Below are 15,946 nucleotides of genomic sequence, written 5' to 3' on the forward strand. Positions count from 1 at the left end.
GCTGTGGGACTGCAAATTAGTGCATCCTTTGTGGAAAAGAATTTGGAGATACCTCCAACAGCTAAAAATAGAAATACCATTTGACCCAGTAATATAGCATTATTAGGCATCTACCCAAAAGAGCATAAGACATTCTGTTATAAAGACATCTGCACCTGAATGTTTATGGCAGCACAATTCACTATTGCAAGGACATGGAAACAACCCAAGTGCCCATCAATTCATGAGTGGATAATTAAAATTTGGTATATGTTCACAATGGAATATTACTCAATTCTAAGAAATAACAGCGAGCTAGCACTGCTTATACTATCCTGGATTAAGCTTAAGCCCATTATCCAAAGAGAGGTAACACACGAATGGGCTCCATATGTACTCGCCATCAAATTGGAACTGACTACAACTATGGTGCTCAAATTCTTAATTTTTTTAAACTAAAATAATACAAAGTATGTTCTCAGGTCATAATAGAATTAAACTAGAAATCAACAACAGAAAAAAATATCTAGAATATTTCTAATACTTGAAACCTATCCAAAACACTTTTAAGTAACCAATGTGTGAAGGAGGAAATAAAAAGAGAAACTAGAAAGTATTTTAATCAAATGAAAATAGAAACATAACATATATTTATTGATGCATATAAAGCACTGCCTGGAGGCAAATTTATACATTAAATGATATTAGAAAATGAAAAAGAACAAATTATACCCAAAGCAAAAAAAGGGAAGAAAAAAATAAGATAATAGCAGAAACCAATGAAATCAAGAGTAGAAAAACAGTAAAGAAAAAATAATGAAAGCAAAAACTAGTTCTTTGGGGGGGGAAAAGACAGATAGATAATCTTCTACCAGACATATCAAAAACAACAGAAAAGACAAAAATTACCAATATCAGGAACTACTTTGTCCATAAATTCAACAATATAGATGAAATGAAAAAATTTCTTGAAAAACAAAAAGTACCAAAACCACTTAAGAAAAAAATGAATCAATAACTCAGATAATCATATGCCTATTAAATAAATTGAATTTGCACTTCAAAACCTGCCCACAAAGAAAATTCCAGGTTCAGAGGCTTCATTGAAAAACTCTAGCAAACACTAAAAAATAAATAATACTAATTCTACACAAATTTGTCTAGATTATATGAAATGAAAAACACTTTACAGCTCATTTTATGAAGTCAACATTACCTAGATACCAAAACCAAAGATATTGCAAGAAAACTACAAACCAATATCCCTAATTAAAATAGTTGGGAAAAAATCCTCAATAAAATACTAGCAAATCAAATTCAGCTATATATATCCTTTTCAGTATGAAAAGGATAATATACCATAACCAAGTGGATTTTATTCAAGTTATGCATGACTGGTTCAAAAATTCAAAAATTCATCAGTGTAATGCATTTCAACATACTAAACAAGAAAAACCATATGATCATCTTAATAGATGTAAGACATTTCACAGAATTCACCATCCTTTTTTGATAAAAACTCACAGCAAATTGGCATGCAAGGGAACTTCTACAACATAACAAAGAGCATCTACAGAAACATAAACCTAACTACTAAGTAACAGTAAGAGACAGAAAAGATTTTACACTAAGTCTAGGATCAAAGCAAGGATATCTACTCTAATCACTCTTATTTACCTGATAATAGAGGTCCTATCCAGTGTACTCAGTCAAGAAAAAGAGATAGACATTGATACTGGAAAGAAAGACATAAAACTAGAGACAACCCAAATATCCCTGAACTGATGAAATCAACAATCAATCAAAGTGATTGATCAAATCAATCATTCATGCAATGGAATATTATTCAGCAATTTAAAAGGACAAACTGCTGAGACACACAACACGGATGAATTTCAAACACATTATGGTAAGTGAAAGATGCCAGACTCAAAAAACTACAAACTACGTAATTCCATCTATATGACATTCTGTAAAAAGAGGAAACACTAGAGACAGAAAACATACCAGCACTTGCCAGGGGCTGGAGATGAAGGAACAGATTAACTATGAAGGGATGTGGGGGAATTTTTTGAGATAATAAAACCATTTCATACTTCATGGTGGCAGTTACAAGACTGTGTCTATTTGTCAAAAATCACAGAACTGTACAATAAGGATGAATTTTAGTGTATGTATATTATACCTTCAAAAGGGGGGGGGGAAGAGTATGCAAACTCTAGAGTCAGACTGCCTGAGCTCTGCCTCTTGCTAAATGTGGATCTTGGATATGTTCTCAAACTCTCTAAGCATCAGTTTTATCAACTATAAGGTGAGAATAATAATAGTTTACATCGCATAAAATTGTTAGCTTCCCTTGTTGCTATTCCATCATCAATTATTTTTTGATATCCTACTATATACCTAACATTGTGCTCACTGTTAAGGATACAGAGACGAATCTATGTCATGGTCCTTGCCTTCCAGAAGGTTACAATCTAGTGAACAAGCAAGCATCCCTTAATGGAGAAATTAACACAATTGTTTTACTGCCATGAGATTTTACAACAACTACAAAAATTAACAAAACCAGTGTTAAGCATCTATTTAGCCAAATTCACAACAGTTGCACATATAGTTCAACTTTGGCAAGAATTTTCTAAACTAAAAATTGAAATTTCAACTCGAATCTATTTTTAAAGACTCAAAATGGCAATTATTTATGATTTATCAGGTTCGGAAAGAATATCAGCCTACCTCATTTCCACCAATTTATTCTAGCATTTCAATATTGCTTTAATTTGAATACCAGTATCAAGAAAGCATTAGGAGAAGCATATGAAAGTATGTTTCCTTATATACCAAGACTTCACACATCTGAATAAAACACTGCCCTAGGCTGGGCACAGTGGCTCACACCTGCAATCCCAGAACTGTGGGAGGCTGAAGTGGGAGGATTGCTTGAGTCCAGAAGTTCAAAACCAGACTGGGTGACATAGTAAGATCCCATCTCTGCAAAAAATAGGAAAATTAGCCAGGCGTGGTGGTGTGTACCTGCAGTACCTGCAGCTACTTGAGAGGCTGAGGCAGGATGATAGCTTGAGCCCAGAAGTTCGAGGTTGCAGTGAGCTATAATGCACCACTGCACTCCAGCCTAGGCAAAAGAGTGAGACCTTGTCTCAAAACAAACAAACAAAAAAACCATTTCCTAAAAACATAAAACTAAGAGGGATCACTGAAAATGGATGAAAAGCCTATGAGCTATTCTACTATTCCAGAACATTCTTCTGTCTCCAAGAAGGGAATTAATGACTTTGTCTTTGGATCACTTAAATAATCCACTAATCTGCGTGAGCTATGTATGCATTACAACCACACATGCATACTTCCCTGCATCTCATTTACCTCTCCCTTAGCCAGATAGAATGCCCTTACTTCAGTGTTAGAGGATTAGAAGCGTGAGAATTCATGCTGGAACACACTACAGCTATTGTTACAGAGTTAATTACATTTCTATCATATTCATCATGCATATATTGAAGACCTAGTATGTGCTCAGTTCTGAATGCATAAAGCTTTATAGGCAGTTTTTATCAAATAAGTCCTTGCCATTCAGGGCTAAAAGAAAATCAAGCTATTCTCATTTCAAAGATTTCCTTATCTCCTGTCATCTCACATCACATCTCAGTAAAACACTGTGAGAAGTGTTCTTGGAGTGTTATCAACTAAAAATTCTGCAATAAGTATGGCTTTTTGCACAGGATTTCACACTGAATAATATAGTAACATCTAGAAATTCCTAACCTAAAGGAAAAAAAGAACATTTTAAAAGATATTTTAAAAAGCATGACATGTGCACAAGGGGTTTCTCAAACAATCCACAGACTCATTTTCACCATTTCACTTGCTCAGAACTATGGTTTTGGAATATCGAGCCCCTAGACATAGAGCTTCTGAAATCAGAAGCCAGTATGTGGGAAGGTATAAGAGAGAGAAAAATAAAATCCATGTGAGAGCTAAAAAAAAAGTAAAAATAAAATAAGTAGAAATGCCCTTTGGAAGAACCCAGAGAAAATGACTGGCTAGCTTACCTTGTTTTTTTCCATTAACAGTTTCTAAAGTACCAGGGATCTGACTGTCAAAGCTGTATGCAAGGCCACTTCTTTGCTTTTCAAGGTGATGCTCTTCCTCGGCAATAGAAGAAAGCACATGTGGTGACTTTTGGTCATCAAGGGTCTGATTGGGCCACTGGGACATTGTCGAACATGAGTCCTTTGCATGTTGGCTAAGTCTGGGGCTTGGGCTTTGGGCAGAGTTCTGCAAATCACTATTACAACATGAGAAGTGATCCACTTCAAGAAATACGGAATTTTCATCCTCTTGACTCCAATCATTGTCTTGTTCTTCATCTCCAAAGTAAGTTTCCTGAATCTTAATATCATCTACATCCTGGTCTAGTTTGTCACTCAATTTAGAGTCTTGTTGGCTTATGTTAACCAGCGAAGCAGATAATATATCTCCTGCTTGCTGGAGAGCTTCATAAACCCGAGATATCCAGGAAGAGAAAGGCTGGAAGAAGTTCTGAGCCTCCTGAGATGCCATGGCCAACACCATGGCCAGCTCTTTGATGTCTACCGAGTCCACTTGTTCCGTTCCTTCAGTACTCTGGACTTAATGTGAACTACAGAATAAGCATGATGAGAAATTTAATTGGAGGTCTCCTAATGGCTGTGAATATTTCACTCTCAAAACTTCTCAGCTGAAACAGAGGAAAGAAATACTTATACCTGTTAAAGTTACCACCTCAGGCCCATCACCAGATACCTACAATCAATTTCAAGCAGCACTTAGGGACAAAAAAATCATCTTTGAAATCTTAAGATAGCTAAATAAAAATGACTGCAAAAGTCTAGATGTAGGTTATTTCAATGCCTATTCACCCTCACAGGCATGTGCAAAGCTTCCATTAGCAGTAATGGGTTCCATTCATGTGGACCGAGAGAAGTCTATCCCCGACAGACCACACTTAACAGTGTGAAAAGGAGAAATGAATCTTCATTAAGATCCAGTTAGGCATGACATTTCAAAATACATGAAAAGTTGGATGTTTCATCGATGAATCCGCAGATCCCAGAGAGATGACTAATAAGCATCTCTGCTTTGTAACACAAAGGTTTATCCTTTCAAAGGAAATGTGTGTCTGGAATTAAAAAGCTTTAAACAAATCTTAAAATAGGATTTTATATTTTTATGCAATTTCTAGAAATTATATCTATTCTTGGGGAGCAATCACTGAAAAACTATGGGTGGCAAATGGTTTATCTAGCTTACTGGAGACATGCCCCTGGCATCTCATTGCTTTTGTCTATGTTCCAACCTCCCAAAGACAGCCGTCGACAACCTTTGAGACTCCTGAGACACACTGCATCCAGGAGATTTGCAGCCTGAAAGAAGCAGCCACAGGACATCAACAGAACAACAGGACAGTATGAAGACCCTAGAGCTAAATACCTATACTTTTACATGTATACATGCAGACCAACATATACATGTACATATATATGCATACATGTGTATGTTATGTATGTGTGTATATATATTTTTATTGATGTTCACTACTCATCAACAGCTCAAGATGAATGTTATAAATAACTATAAAGCTTGAACTCACTGCTCGAACTTAATTTACCCCATCTCTTTTGTAGCAATAGTTTCTTCTGACTAAATCTATTAACAATCTCAGGTTTCAGCTCTTTTGACCTCAGGCTACTGCATTTGATAGGACTGCTTACATTCTTCCAAAAATTTCTAGTTAGCCATTCACAGATGCATTGATTCACTCAAACAAATATTGATTAAGTACCTAACAATTGCTGGGCACAATGCCAGCTATAAGGTAACCCTGAGAGCTCTGTCTCCATGGATTCCACATTTCAGTTAAAGGGAAACTGAGCTCTCTGCATTTTCCCCTATGCTGAATAATTCATGTGTCTTTATGTCAGGCTTTTCCTTGCCCTCACCCCAACCACATGTACACAACCACCCACTATCCTGTGGCTTTTCCTCCTTCCCCTTTATACTTACCAGCTAGGAGAGTTGGCCCATCCCTAAGTTTCAATCAATGCATTTTTAGAAAAACATATACCTTTTTAGAAAAATATACACCAAAATGTACACCTCCAATCCTTTGCTCAATCCTTCTTTCCAGACTTGTATCTCTAGCTATCTAAGCCAGTGATTCTCAAACTTTAGTATGTTGGAATCACTGAGTGAGCTAGTAAAGAACACAAAGGAACCGTGTGCTGGTTGAAAGAATAGAGTCTGACCTGAACCTCTGCGATTTTGTCAAGTTCCCCAAGTAAGTCTGACACCCACCAAAGTTTGCAAAATACTGATATAAGGAAATAGCTACACTCGGCTGTCCCACCAAAATCTCAGATTCAGGTCATCCAAACCTAGCACATACCTCACTTTACTACAAATGTTCAACACTCTAGATTCACATTAGGAATTGTGAGTCTCTCTTCGACATGCCTTCCTTCCATTCCTTCCATTCCCAGTTCAAATCATGCAGGATTTGTTTATTTATTTATTAAGAATGTACTATGTGCTGTGCAGACTTCTAGGCATTGGGGCTAAAATGGAGAATAAAATAGACACTCCCTGTCCTCCATGGAACCTCCATTCTAGGGGAGGAGAATGTTAGTTTTTGGTCTACAAAGACTCGCTTCCACCATGTTTTGTGTGGTGATCACCTTTCCTCACACTCTAGTCCCCTCAGATATAACATACCTACTTGGTTTCAGTCTCTAGTCTTTCCCACTCCCTGTTTGCTCTCCATAACCTGACCTCGTATCAGGTTCATGCCTTTCTCCTCCTCTAGAATGGAGGCTCCACGGAGGACAGGGAGTGTCTGTTTTATTCTCCATTTTATCCCCAATGCCTAGAAGTGTTCCCAGCACATAGTACATTCTCAATAAATAAATAAATCCTGCATGATAAAAAACCATGCATAAAACAACACCTAGCATATGTTATGTCCTCAATATATTTAAGTTAATGAATAAAACCTACTCAGAATTGTTGAAAAGATGTTAAACAGTATTAGCCACACAGATCCCCTGCTTGGTAACATTAAAGATTCCTTCGGCATTTGTTTCACCCCATTTCACCACCCACAGCTTTTCTGTTTGTTTTTTTATCCACAATTATTTTGTATGAGTTACTATACTTCCAGGCATCACAGGCCTGGAAGGTTTTCTCTGAGACATCAGTGGCTTTAGCTTCTACAACTGTCCTTTTGGTACTTGAAACTTTTTAAGACAGAAATGACATGTCACCATTAATAATCCTCTCTATTGTTTTATTATACAGAGAAAATTTTGTTTTGAAGTGCAACCCAAAACCTCTGAATTTGAGCCAGCATCTTCTTGTCCAATCTTCGAATTAGTACAGCCCACATTCTTGGCCTTAAATCCCTTGGTTCTGTAATCTTTGTCCATCAAACCACCATGGCGATTTTTCTAACAAATGAATGTTGGATCACTCTCCTATTTAAAAAAATATCCACTATGGCTTCCTATTACTTACACTGCAAAGTTTGAGCACTGGCAGCCCATCTGTCAAAATCACCACTGATTGTTGGTACAGTATTTTTTAAAACTTACTTTGAATGCTTCCAATTTATGAGAATCCTTACCTCTCTGTTGTTTATACCCACTTGCTTCACTCATTTCTACATGGCCTGCGTGACCCATGGCAGTATCTGAATTTCCAAGCCCTACCCTATAGGATAAGGTTCAAATTCTTTACTATGGTATACAAGAGAAAAGATGCTCAAAAAATTAATAATCAGTACTATCCAACTGGGCTTTTGCTAAAGAGGACCTTAAGTATAAACTCTTTCATTGCTGAATCCCTGGATGTGAGATGGTCTGGGGCAGCAGGACAGGGGAAGGGGCCTCAGATCAGTGGTTCATTCCAGCTTAGAATGACTTCCATATATTAACTCACAGAGCCCTACCTTTTGTCCTAAGTGAATGTCCAGCTGTGTATGAACTGTCCCCAACAATACTGCCACACAGTGGGGGCTCAGCCATTCCTTACCTTTCCTCATTGTAAAGTCTTATGTGCCCATCAAGCTAACACACTAAGCATTTTCTAGAGTGACTATACTCTTCCCTGACTTCTGTTTGTTTTGTCAAGGATGCCTTCTCTCCCTAATCCTGCCTGCTAAACACTTTTTTTTTTTAACAAAGAAACTCCTATTGCTTCCACTGTCAACACTTCATCTATTAATACAACTAAAGGTGTGGCCTTGGAGCACTTTGAATGTGCCTTTATAATATAATGTTTCACGTGATAGGGTAAATGTTTGTCATCCTCCTCTTCCGATGGTCTGGGACTACGTTTATTTGTAGCTCCAGAATCCACATGGGGCAGAGACTCCACATGTTCATGAATGAATGAATAGAAGTTACTAACTAAAATGTTTAAAGTAGACACCTTTTATTTTGTACTAAATCAGCCTAAACCCAAAGGAGCTCAGTGCTAGCAGAGTAACCATGGAGATAAGTTTGCTAATGTAAATTTCAACTTGATTGGCAGGGCACGCCAAGGGTAATACTAGATATATACCTAGTATCCTAGTTCTTTGGTGGCTTCTCGCAACTAACGAGAAGAGAGAGTAGCTGCTGATATTACAAAAACACACAGACACACATACTCACTTTCATGACAAAGAAAAATAGAAAAAAAAAGACAGTCTAGGGCCCTGGATTAGAAGGCAAAATACATTATAGTCTTGCCATAGCTGAGAGGGCTCATTATTAAAATTCAAATAGTTCATGATACTTCATTATTATGAGAAGTATAAAACAAAACAAAAATTACGTGTGCTGTGTGTGTGTGTGTGTTTATCATGCAAGCTTCTATCACAAACATGACCTGGGAAAGTTTACTACCTCTTAAAGTACTTGGAATAAACTAGCAATCTAAGAAAGAATTAGTAAAGATTGATAAAGAAAGATGAAAGGAAAGCCATCAGTATATACCTAAGGGATACATATTTTTTTAAATCTTGTTTTAGGTAGAATTATATCATAATTATACAAGTGTTTAATTTGACTAAGACCATTTTAAACATAAGGAATGACTAAGCAGTACACATTAAAGAGTTGTGTTTCAGTAGAAGGAAAAGCTATCAAATTCCTGAGCCGTACGCTTTATTATATATTTTGATCATCCTCACCAAAGGTAGCTGTGAACAGAGAAGAGGTGTTCTGTGCTCAGAACAATAATGTGCCTAGTCCTTTAAAGGCTGTTAGTTAAATCTGTCCAACCCCATTTTCTATCTGTTGACAACTGCCTGCAGGAAGGAAAATTACGACCTAAAAAGAAATACCAGGTTCTAGAAGCTATATCTTTGAAATCTACATTATTTTGGTGAAAGCTAAAGTGGAAGCCTTATGCCTGTGTGATTTTTAAAGGATTATCAGCTCCTGGAGAAAATCAGACACATTCTGAGAGATAAGAAAATGTTTCCCATAATACGGTCCCCAGATAACCAAACCCCAAATCAAAATCTTATTCAAGTTCATCTACTGGAGTGTGTTGGTGTTCATCACTTTTTGAAGGAGAAATCACTTGGAAAATCCACTCTCATCATTCTTCACCAAGACCCACCGGGAAGCCATAAGTACAAGTAAAGAATACAGGATTTACTTCAAGTGTCATCTGACGGTTGTCAGTCAATTTCCTTGTGTCATCTATAAAATGGTTATTTATTATTGACTTACTAGAGTAGTCATGAAGCTAATTAAGTCTATCATTTTTATGATGATTATCATGCCTTCTGGAGAAAGGCTTTTTGCATATACCTAATATGAATAAGAAGGCGTAGGAAGATGAATAATGCATGGAGTCAAAACAAGAACTATACAATGGGCTACAATTTATCTTGAACATGATTGAGAAGAGTCTACAGGTGTTTTCTATTAAGAGCAAATTTGTTATGTGGATATATATATGTGGAGATATATATATATCATTGAGATGAAATATCTTTTATAACATTTGTTCAAAATGCATTCTAAATGTTGGCATCTTAACAAATATAAAAACAGACTGAGGACTCTTTACAGCAACAATATGGATACAATATAGCCATATTGTCAGGACTGAACATAAGCAGTCGGACAGACCTTTTAAGTATTAAATGTGAAACAGACCTATAATCAAAATATACTTTCATCAGTAGACACTGAGAAAAATAAGACAGTGTGAAGGAAAGAAACAGTAATGGCTTTGGAATCACACAAAACAAGACTATCTTGGATTTCCTTCTCAGTTACTCTACAGCACGGGGCAAATCCTATTACCTGGATGGACCTAAATGTTCTCATATGTAATAAGGGGATCACTACTCCCTATCTTGCAATTCACCATGGAAATTAAATTATGCAATGTTTTTAAAGCACCTAGAACAGATCTCAGTGTATAATAGGCACCCAGCATCAGATACTCATTATTAATCTAAAATTTATGACATTTTAAAAGGTAAAAACATATTAAACTCCTATAATCTTTTCCCTGATGAGCTAATACCTTAGGAAAATGGAACTATCATTCTATCTAACATTTGCCAAACCCTTTACAGCTGTGGTCCCTACCACACCAGTATGGGTCCGTGGCCTGTTAGGAACTGGGCCGCACAGCAGGTGGTGAGTGGCAGGCAGGGCAATCAAGCTAAGCTTCATCTGTGTTTACAGCTGCTCCCCATCACTGCTCGCCATCTCCCCCTTTCCGCCCCCCACTCCGGTCCATGGAAAAATTGTCTTCCACGAAACCAGTCCCTAGTGCCAAAAAGGGTGGCGACCGCTGCTTTATAGTTTACAGTGCTTTTTGCCAACTTTTATAAATACAAACTCTTTGTGAAAGGTATTAACCTTCCCATTTTACTGAGGCTCCAAAAGGGTAAGGGATTTGCCCCAAGGTTTATAGCTAAAATACACAGTGGAACTGGTATTTCAATTCTCCTTTGTTGAATCCAAGTTCTTTCTTTAACCACTACTTCAAATCTTCACAAAATGCCTTAAAGACAGCGGAGACACTAGAAATCAGAAACATGAAGAGATTTCCCTAATGAGTGGCAAGTGTGGGGTTCAAAGCCAGGCTTGTTTGGCTCTGAAGTTAATTCTCATTCTCTACTATACCACAACTGCCTATTTCACTCATGGAACTCTTTAAATAAGGAAAATGGTTACAATTACTTTTCTAAAATAAGTTAATAAAGTAAAAAAAAAATTCTAAACTCCTGCTAAGTCAAGAAAGCTTCATGTTTAAGCATGTTTTTTAAACTCTACCCAACAGATAGCTATGTCTTTGAGCATTATGATCTCAAGCAAACTAGGATTGGCTCAACAAAAGCTTTACAATGCTCAAAGTGTATGCCATTATAGTAATAGCCCCTTTTAAATAGTCTTTGGATTTCATAATCCCATTGAGTATTTTTGAGTATCTATTACATCCAAGGCAGAGATTTAAATATGCTCCACAAATACGCAGTGGTTATATAAACACATAAAGTTCTTCAGCATCTCCAGGGGGACTATTTAACATGGCTTTAATGACACAATTTTTCTGAAGGGATTGTCGCTGCTCTTACACAGAAACCCTTTTCAGACTCACATATAATAAAAGTTTTATGGAGAACTAAAAAATGAATTTTATTAAATTAATATTTACCTTTTTAAAAACCCAACCAAAATGAAGAAGAATCTCATTTTGCATCATCCTATCTAAAGTGATCACTATAGACTCCCCTATAAGGCAGGCACCTATGTTCCAGGGTCATTGGTACATATCTACTGGCCACCAATAAAGGAGATTCTGAAGTCTCAAATAACAGCCATAGTACAAAGCAACATAATTAGGAGATAATAAAATGAAATTGAAGAAGGAAAAATGCAGGCACAATTAGCAGGAATTATTCCCAGACTAAGAGATATACAAGACTGTTGATTTTTGTCCCAAAAGAAGGGATAGAAACATCATTTGTATCACTTGAAAATGCACTAGGCTCAAAAACAAGGCAAAAATGATGAAACTAAGGTAATTGTAGCCTTCTTGAGATAGATTACATAATACTCTAATATCAGTAATCATTCAATGTTGGTCTAAGTCTTTTTATTAATTATACAAGTAATATCAGCCTTACAAAAATTTGGTGAAAAAAGATGGAAAAAAATCATTCATAATCCCTCCACCTTAACACAACCCCAATTATTTTTGCATGCTCCTTCTATCATTATCCTTTGTAATTTGTACAGAGTTGTAATCATATTGTATAGGAACCTAATAATTATCTTTGACAGCCCCTTCTCCTTTATCTAGAATTCATCACCAAGGCCTACCCCGTCTTCCATCTCAGTAACTCATGACTCCATCAGCCTCTTGCCACCTACACAGGTAATACCTGGGTCCAAGTCACAATTATTTCTCACCTGAACCATTTCAACAGCCTCTTAAATGATCTCCCTGAATTCACTCCTACCCTGTTTCCACAGAATAAAGACTGTGATTATTTCTAAACTGCATATTTAATCATGTCATTCACTGTTTAAAATGGCTTCCCATTGTTCTTAGGGTAACATCAAAAAATCCTCAACAGGACTTGAAAGGCCATGCCTGGTTTGCCACCTTCTTGTCTTGAAGCACTCTCTATTTGTTCTTTATACTTGAGCACTTCAGTCCTCCTTTCAGCTCCTTACCTCACTGTGCTCTTCTCACAAGATGAGAAAGCCTCTCCTCCCTCCTCCCTCCTCCCTCCTTCCTCCTTTCTCCTCCCTCCCTCAAGGCTCCCCACCCCCAACAGGGCCCATTCATCTCCTTTTGGGTCCCAGTTTACACTTCACTTTTCAGAATGTTTGTCCTGAAAACCCACCTTCATCCTGCCTTAATCCAGACTAAATCATGTCCTCCTGAAATATTCTCTCACAACACCTCTTACTTTTTAACACTTCTAATTGTAGCTTATTAATGACTTATAAAATTATTTCTTTTAACATCTTTTAACATTCCTTTTCTTAACATTTCTTAACATTTCTATTTCTTTTAACATCTATCTAGTAAGACAGAACTAGTTGTTCCATGAGACAAGAAAGCAAGTTAATTTTTGTCTTTGCCATGTTGTCAGCACCTAGCAGGGTGACTATTGTACTGCAATCAATATTTTTGAATATTTGAATACATATCCCTAAACATATAATATTATATACTGCTTCTCTCATTTAACATTTTAAAATATCCTTCATGTTTCTACAGTCTTTTGTTTACTGTTTTTACTGAGGGGCCTAAATACATTTTCCCAAATTCAAATCTATGAAAGTACCTATTTTTGTAATAATACGTATTCCTTTACATCTCAAGAAAAACACCCGTATTCCCCATCAAAATGAGAGTATAGTTAAATTATGTTAATTAAAACATCATAAATTTGACATTTATAAGTCTTTTGACAGGAGATAGGCTAAGGCTTACTTCTGTAATTTCCATTAAAATAAAACAAAAAGTATAACTGGCTAAACAAAATAATAAAAAACAAATAATCAAAAGACTATTTATTTACAATTACTCATATTTTTTTTCCTTAAGATGTTAGGAGAGATAGTGGAATGACACTAAAATAAATAGACATGAGGCACTATGAGCCAGTTTCACCTCTGCAACTATATGTGACCCTGAGAAAGATGTTTAATTCCTTGGGTTCCATTTCCTCAACTGAAAAATGATAGGATTATACTTGGTAACCCGAAGATAACAATCTAAAACAAGATCTTTAGGAGCTTCCCTGAGCCACCTTCTTTGGACTTACTACTGTTGGTATCCAACACACATAAAATTCATTTTGCTTCAAACAGAAGGCTAACCTCCTAGAAAATCTAGGGACGGATTTTTATAAATTGTAAACTATTGGCAAACATTGAAGGAATGAGCTTTTCCCTGGAGATGATGTTCATATCTTTTTCAGAGTCTCAAAAGGGTCCCCCCCCTTTCCCACTGTCACTTCTATGAACAGCACAGATTGCTGAGTTTGGTCTGTCTCTGAAACATACATACCCTACAACCAAAAATTACCCAACAGGTTTTAATCTGGTCCCCACTATGTTTGTGATGAGAGAAATATAAATCTTTAGTCTAATGGAATTTTCATTCATAGGCAGAAAATCATTCCATCACCAATTACTTATCCATCACACGTATTTCTGCAAGCCCCCATCCTTATCTATACTGGCCCCTTCCTATGCATGAATGAACACATCAGTGCTCTCAAATTGAAATTCGCACTCTAAATCAATGCTAACCACTGTTTGATATTTTTTCCTTATGTTTTCCCTTCGTTTGTTTACACAAGCTTCAAACTAAGCAGGTAGTAAAATTGTTCATTACTAAAATGACTATTGCTACACATTTTATCTTCTTCATTAGTGGTTATTGAAATAAGGTCTCCTGGGGTCCTTGATGACTGGGCTGTTAGAACAGTAATGGTAATAACATGACAATATCTATAGTTCTTGGTCTCGCAAACATTAATAATCAGAGTCCCCTGGGATCCCATCAGAAACTGCAGCCTTAATGGGATCTTTGTGGTTGCAAACCTAAGTAGGTTAGGCGGGTAGTACATGACGTCTCTCAGGTCTGCCCAGCCAAAGTGGCCCCAATCAAAGAACATTTGAAAACTCTCCATTTACATTTCCCCTTCCACTGGCAGGGAATTTCACATACGAACTGGGAAGCACTGTTTTCTAAGCACAGTAGTGGAATCAAACTGTTTAACTAATTTTACATACGTGTGACCTATTTTATAGCATTATATATAGTTATACAGATTGTATCTATTCAGTTAAACCAAAATGCTAGTTTCTATTTGTGTTTTGAGCCAACAGTGCCTGTCTGTTTTTTCCGTCTCTTTCTCTTTCAATCCTTCCAATCTCTCACTAAAAAGACCTGGAATCTTGCTTGCTGAGGAGCAGCAAATGCCTTGCAATCTTCTGTCAGCACAGTCCAGTTCGTACTCAACTAAGATTTATGACCACGACCCATAACAATGACATTCGACTTTCTGATGGCAAAATACTAACATTTCATTCCAAAAAGAATTTGACTGTAAACATAAGTACCGCGATAATGCAACTAACGTAAAGGAAAATACTCCAAGAGATATGAAAGTGACACTTCACACTGGCTTCCCTTTCTAAACACAGTCCCATACAAAACACACATTTGGTTAATTTCAGCTTTGGAGAAATTCTAAATGGAATTCTTGCCCTAAAATGTTCTTAAAACTAACACCAGGTTAGGTCTTTGACTACAAAGCTAAACTACAGGAAAAATAAAAATGTAAAAGGCCTCTGACATCTTTCTCACATAGAATAATGACATACCAAGTACAGCTTTAATAAGCATTACTTGTTTAGGGACAGAAGAGTGATGGAGGGATCTGGGAAGCTCAAAGACCAACTTTCAAAAAATGAGCTTTCTGCTCAAAAGTCAAGGTAAGACACTGAACAGCTTCACCACACTTTCTGTAATATGTCTTACCATGATTTGTAATATGTCATACCATGATCTGGATTTTGCTTCAAGATAATTTTAAAAAGAAACACTCAAAGTGTTAATGCCCTAAAGGGAGGTTTTATTCCATCACCTTCTTTCTCATCAAATGCCCCGTATTTTTGTGGAATGACAACTGTTAATTACCACTCTATTGTCAATGCTTCCTGGAGAGAAACAAGAAAGATAAGCAGATAGCAATTTCATTCTATAAAACTGACATTAATTGTTCCTAAGTATTAATAATTGCCTAGAGGATCTGGACTAGAAAAACAATAAGAAAATAATAAAAGTGTTTGCTGGAATTCCTAAATTCACACACTTCAAATAATACCTTTCACCTTGTCATTAAACCTCCATCAGAAAGCCTGAAATA

The 15,946-nt window shown here is 36.5% G+C and overlaps 1 protein-coding gene across 2 annotated transcripts in view; it reads right to left on the minus strand.

Moving 5' to 3' along the window:
• Nucleotides 1-15,946, minus strand: part of SYT16 (synaptotagmin 16) — a 240,179-nt gene that overhangs the window by 93,802 nt on the left and 130,431 nt on the right. Inside the window, exon 2 of one of the 2 annotated variants that reach the window (XM_012777654.2) lies at nucleotides 4,050-4,717. The exons of the other annotated variant lie outside the window; for it this stretch is intronic. Coding sequence (XP_012633108.1) covers nucleotides 4,050-4,572 — 523 coding nt within the window. The 5' untranslated portion in view covers nucleotides 4,573-4,717. The remainder of the gene's footprint in view (nucleotides 1-4,049; nucleotides 4,718-15,946) is intronic. 2 annotated transcript variants of the gene reach the window in all.

The sequence above is a fragment of the Microcebus murinus genome, chromosome 6, assembly GCF_040939455.1.
Source record: "Microcebus murinus isolate Inina chromosome 6, M.murinus_Inina_mat1.0, whole genome shotgun sequence".
Lineage (NCBI taxonomy): Eukaryota > Metazoa > Chordata > Mammalia > Primates > Cheirogaleidae > Microcebus > Microcebus murinus.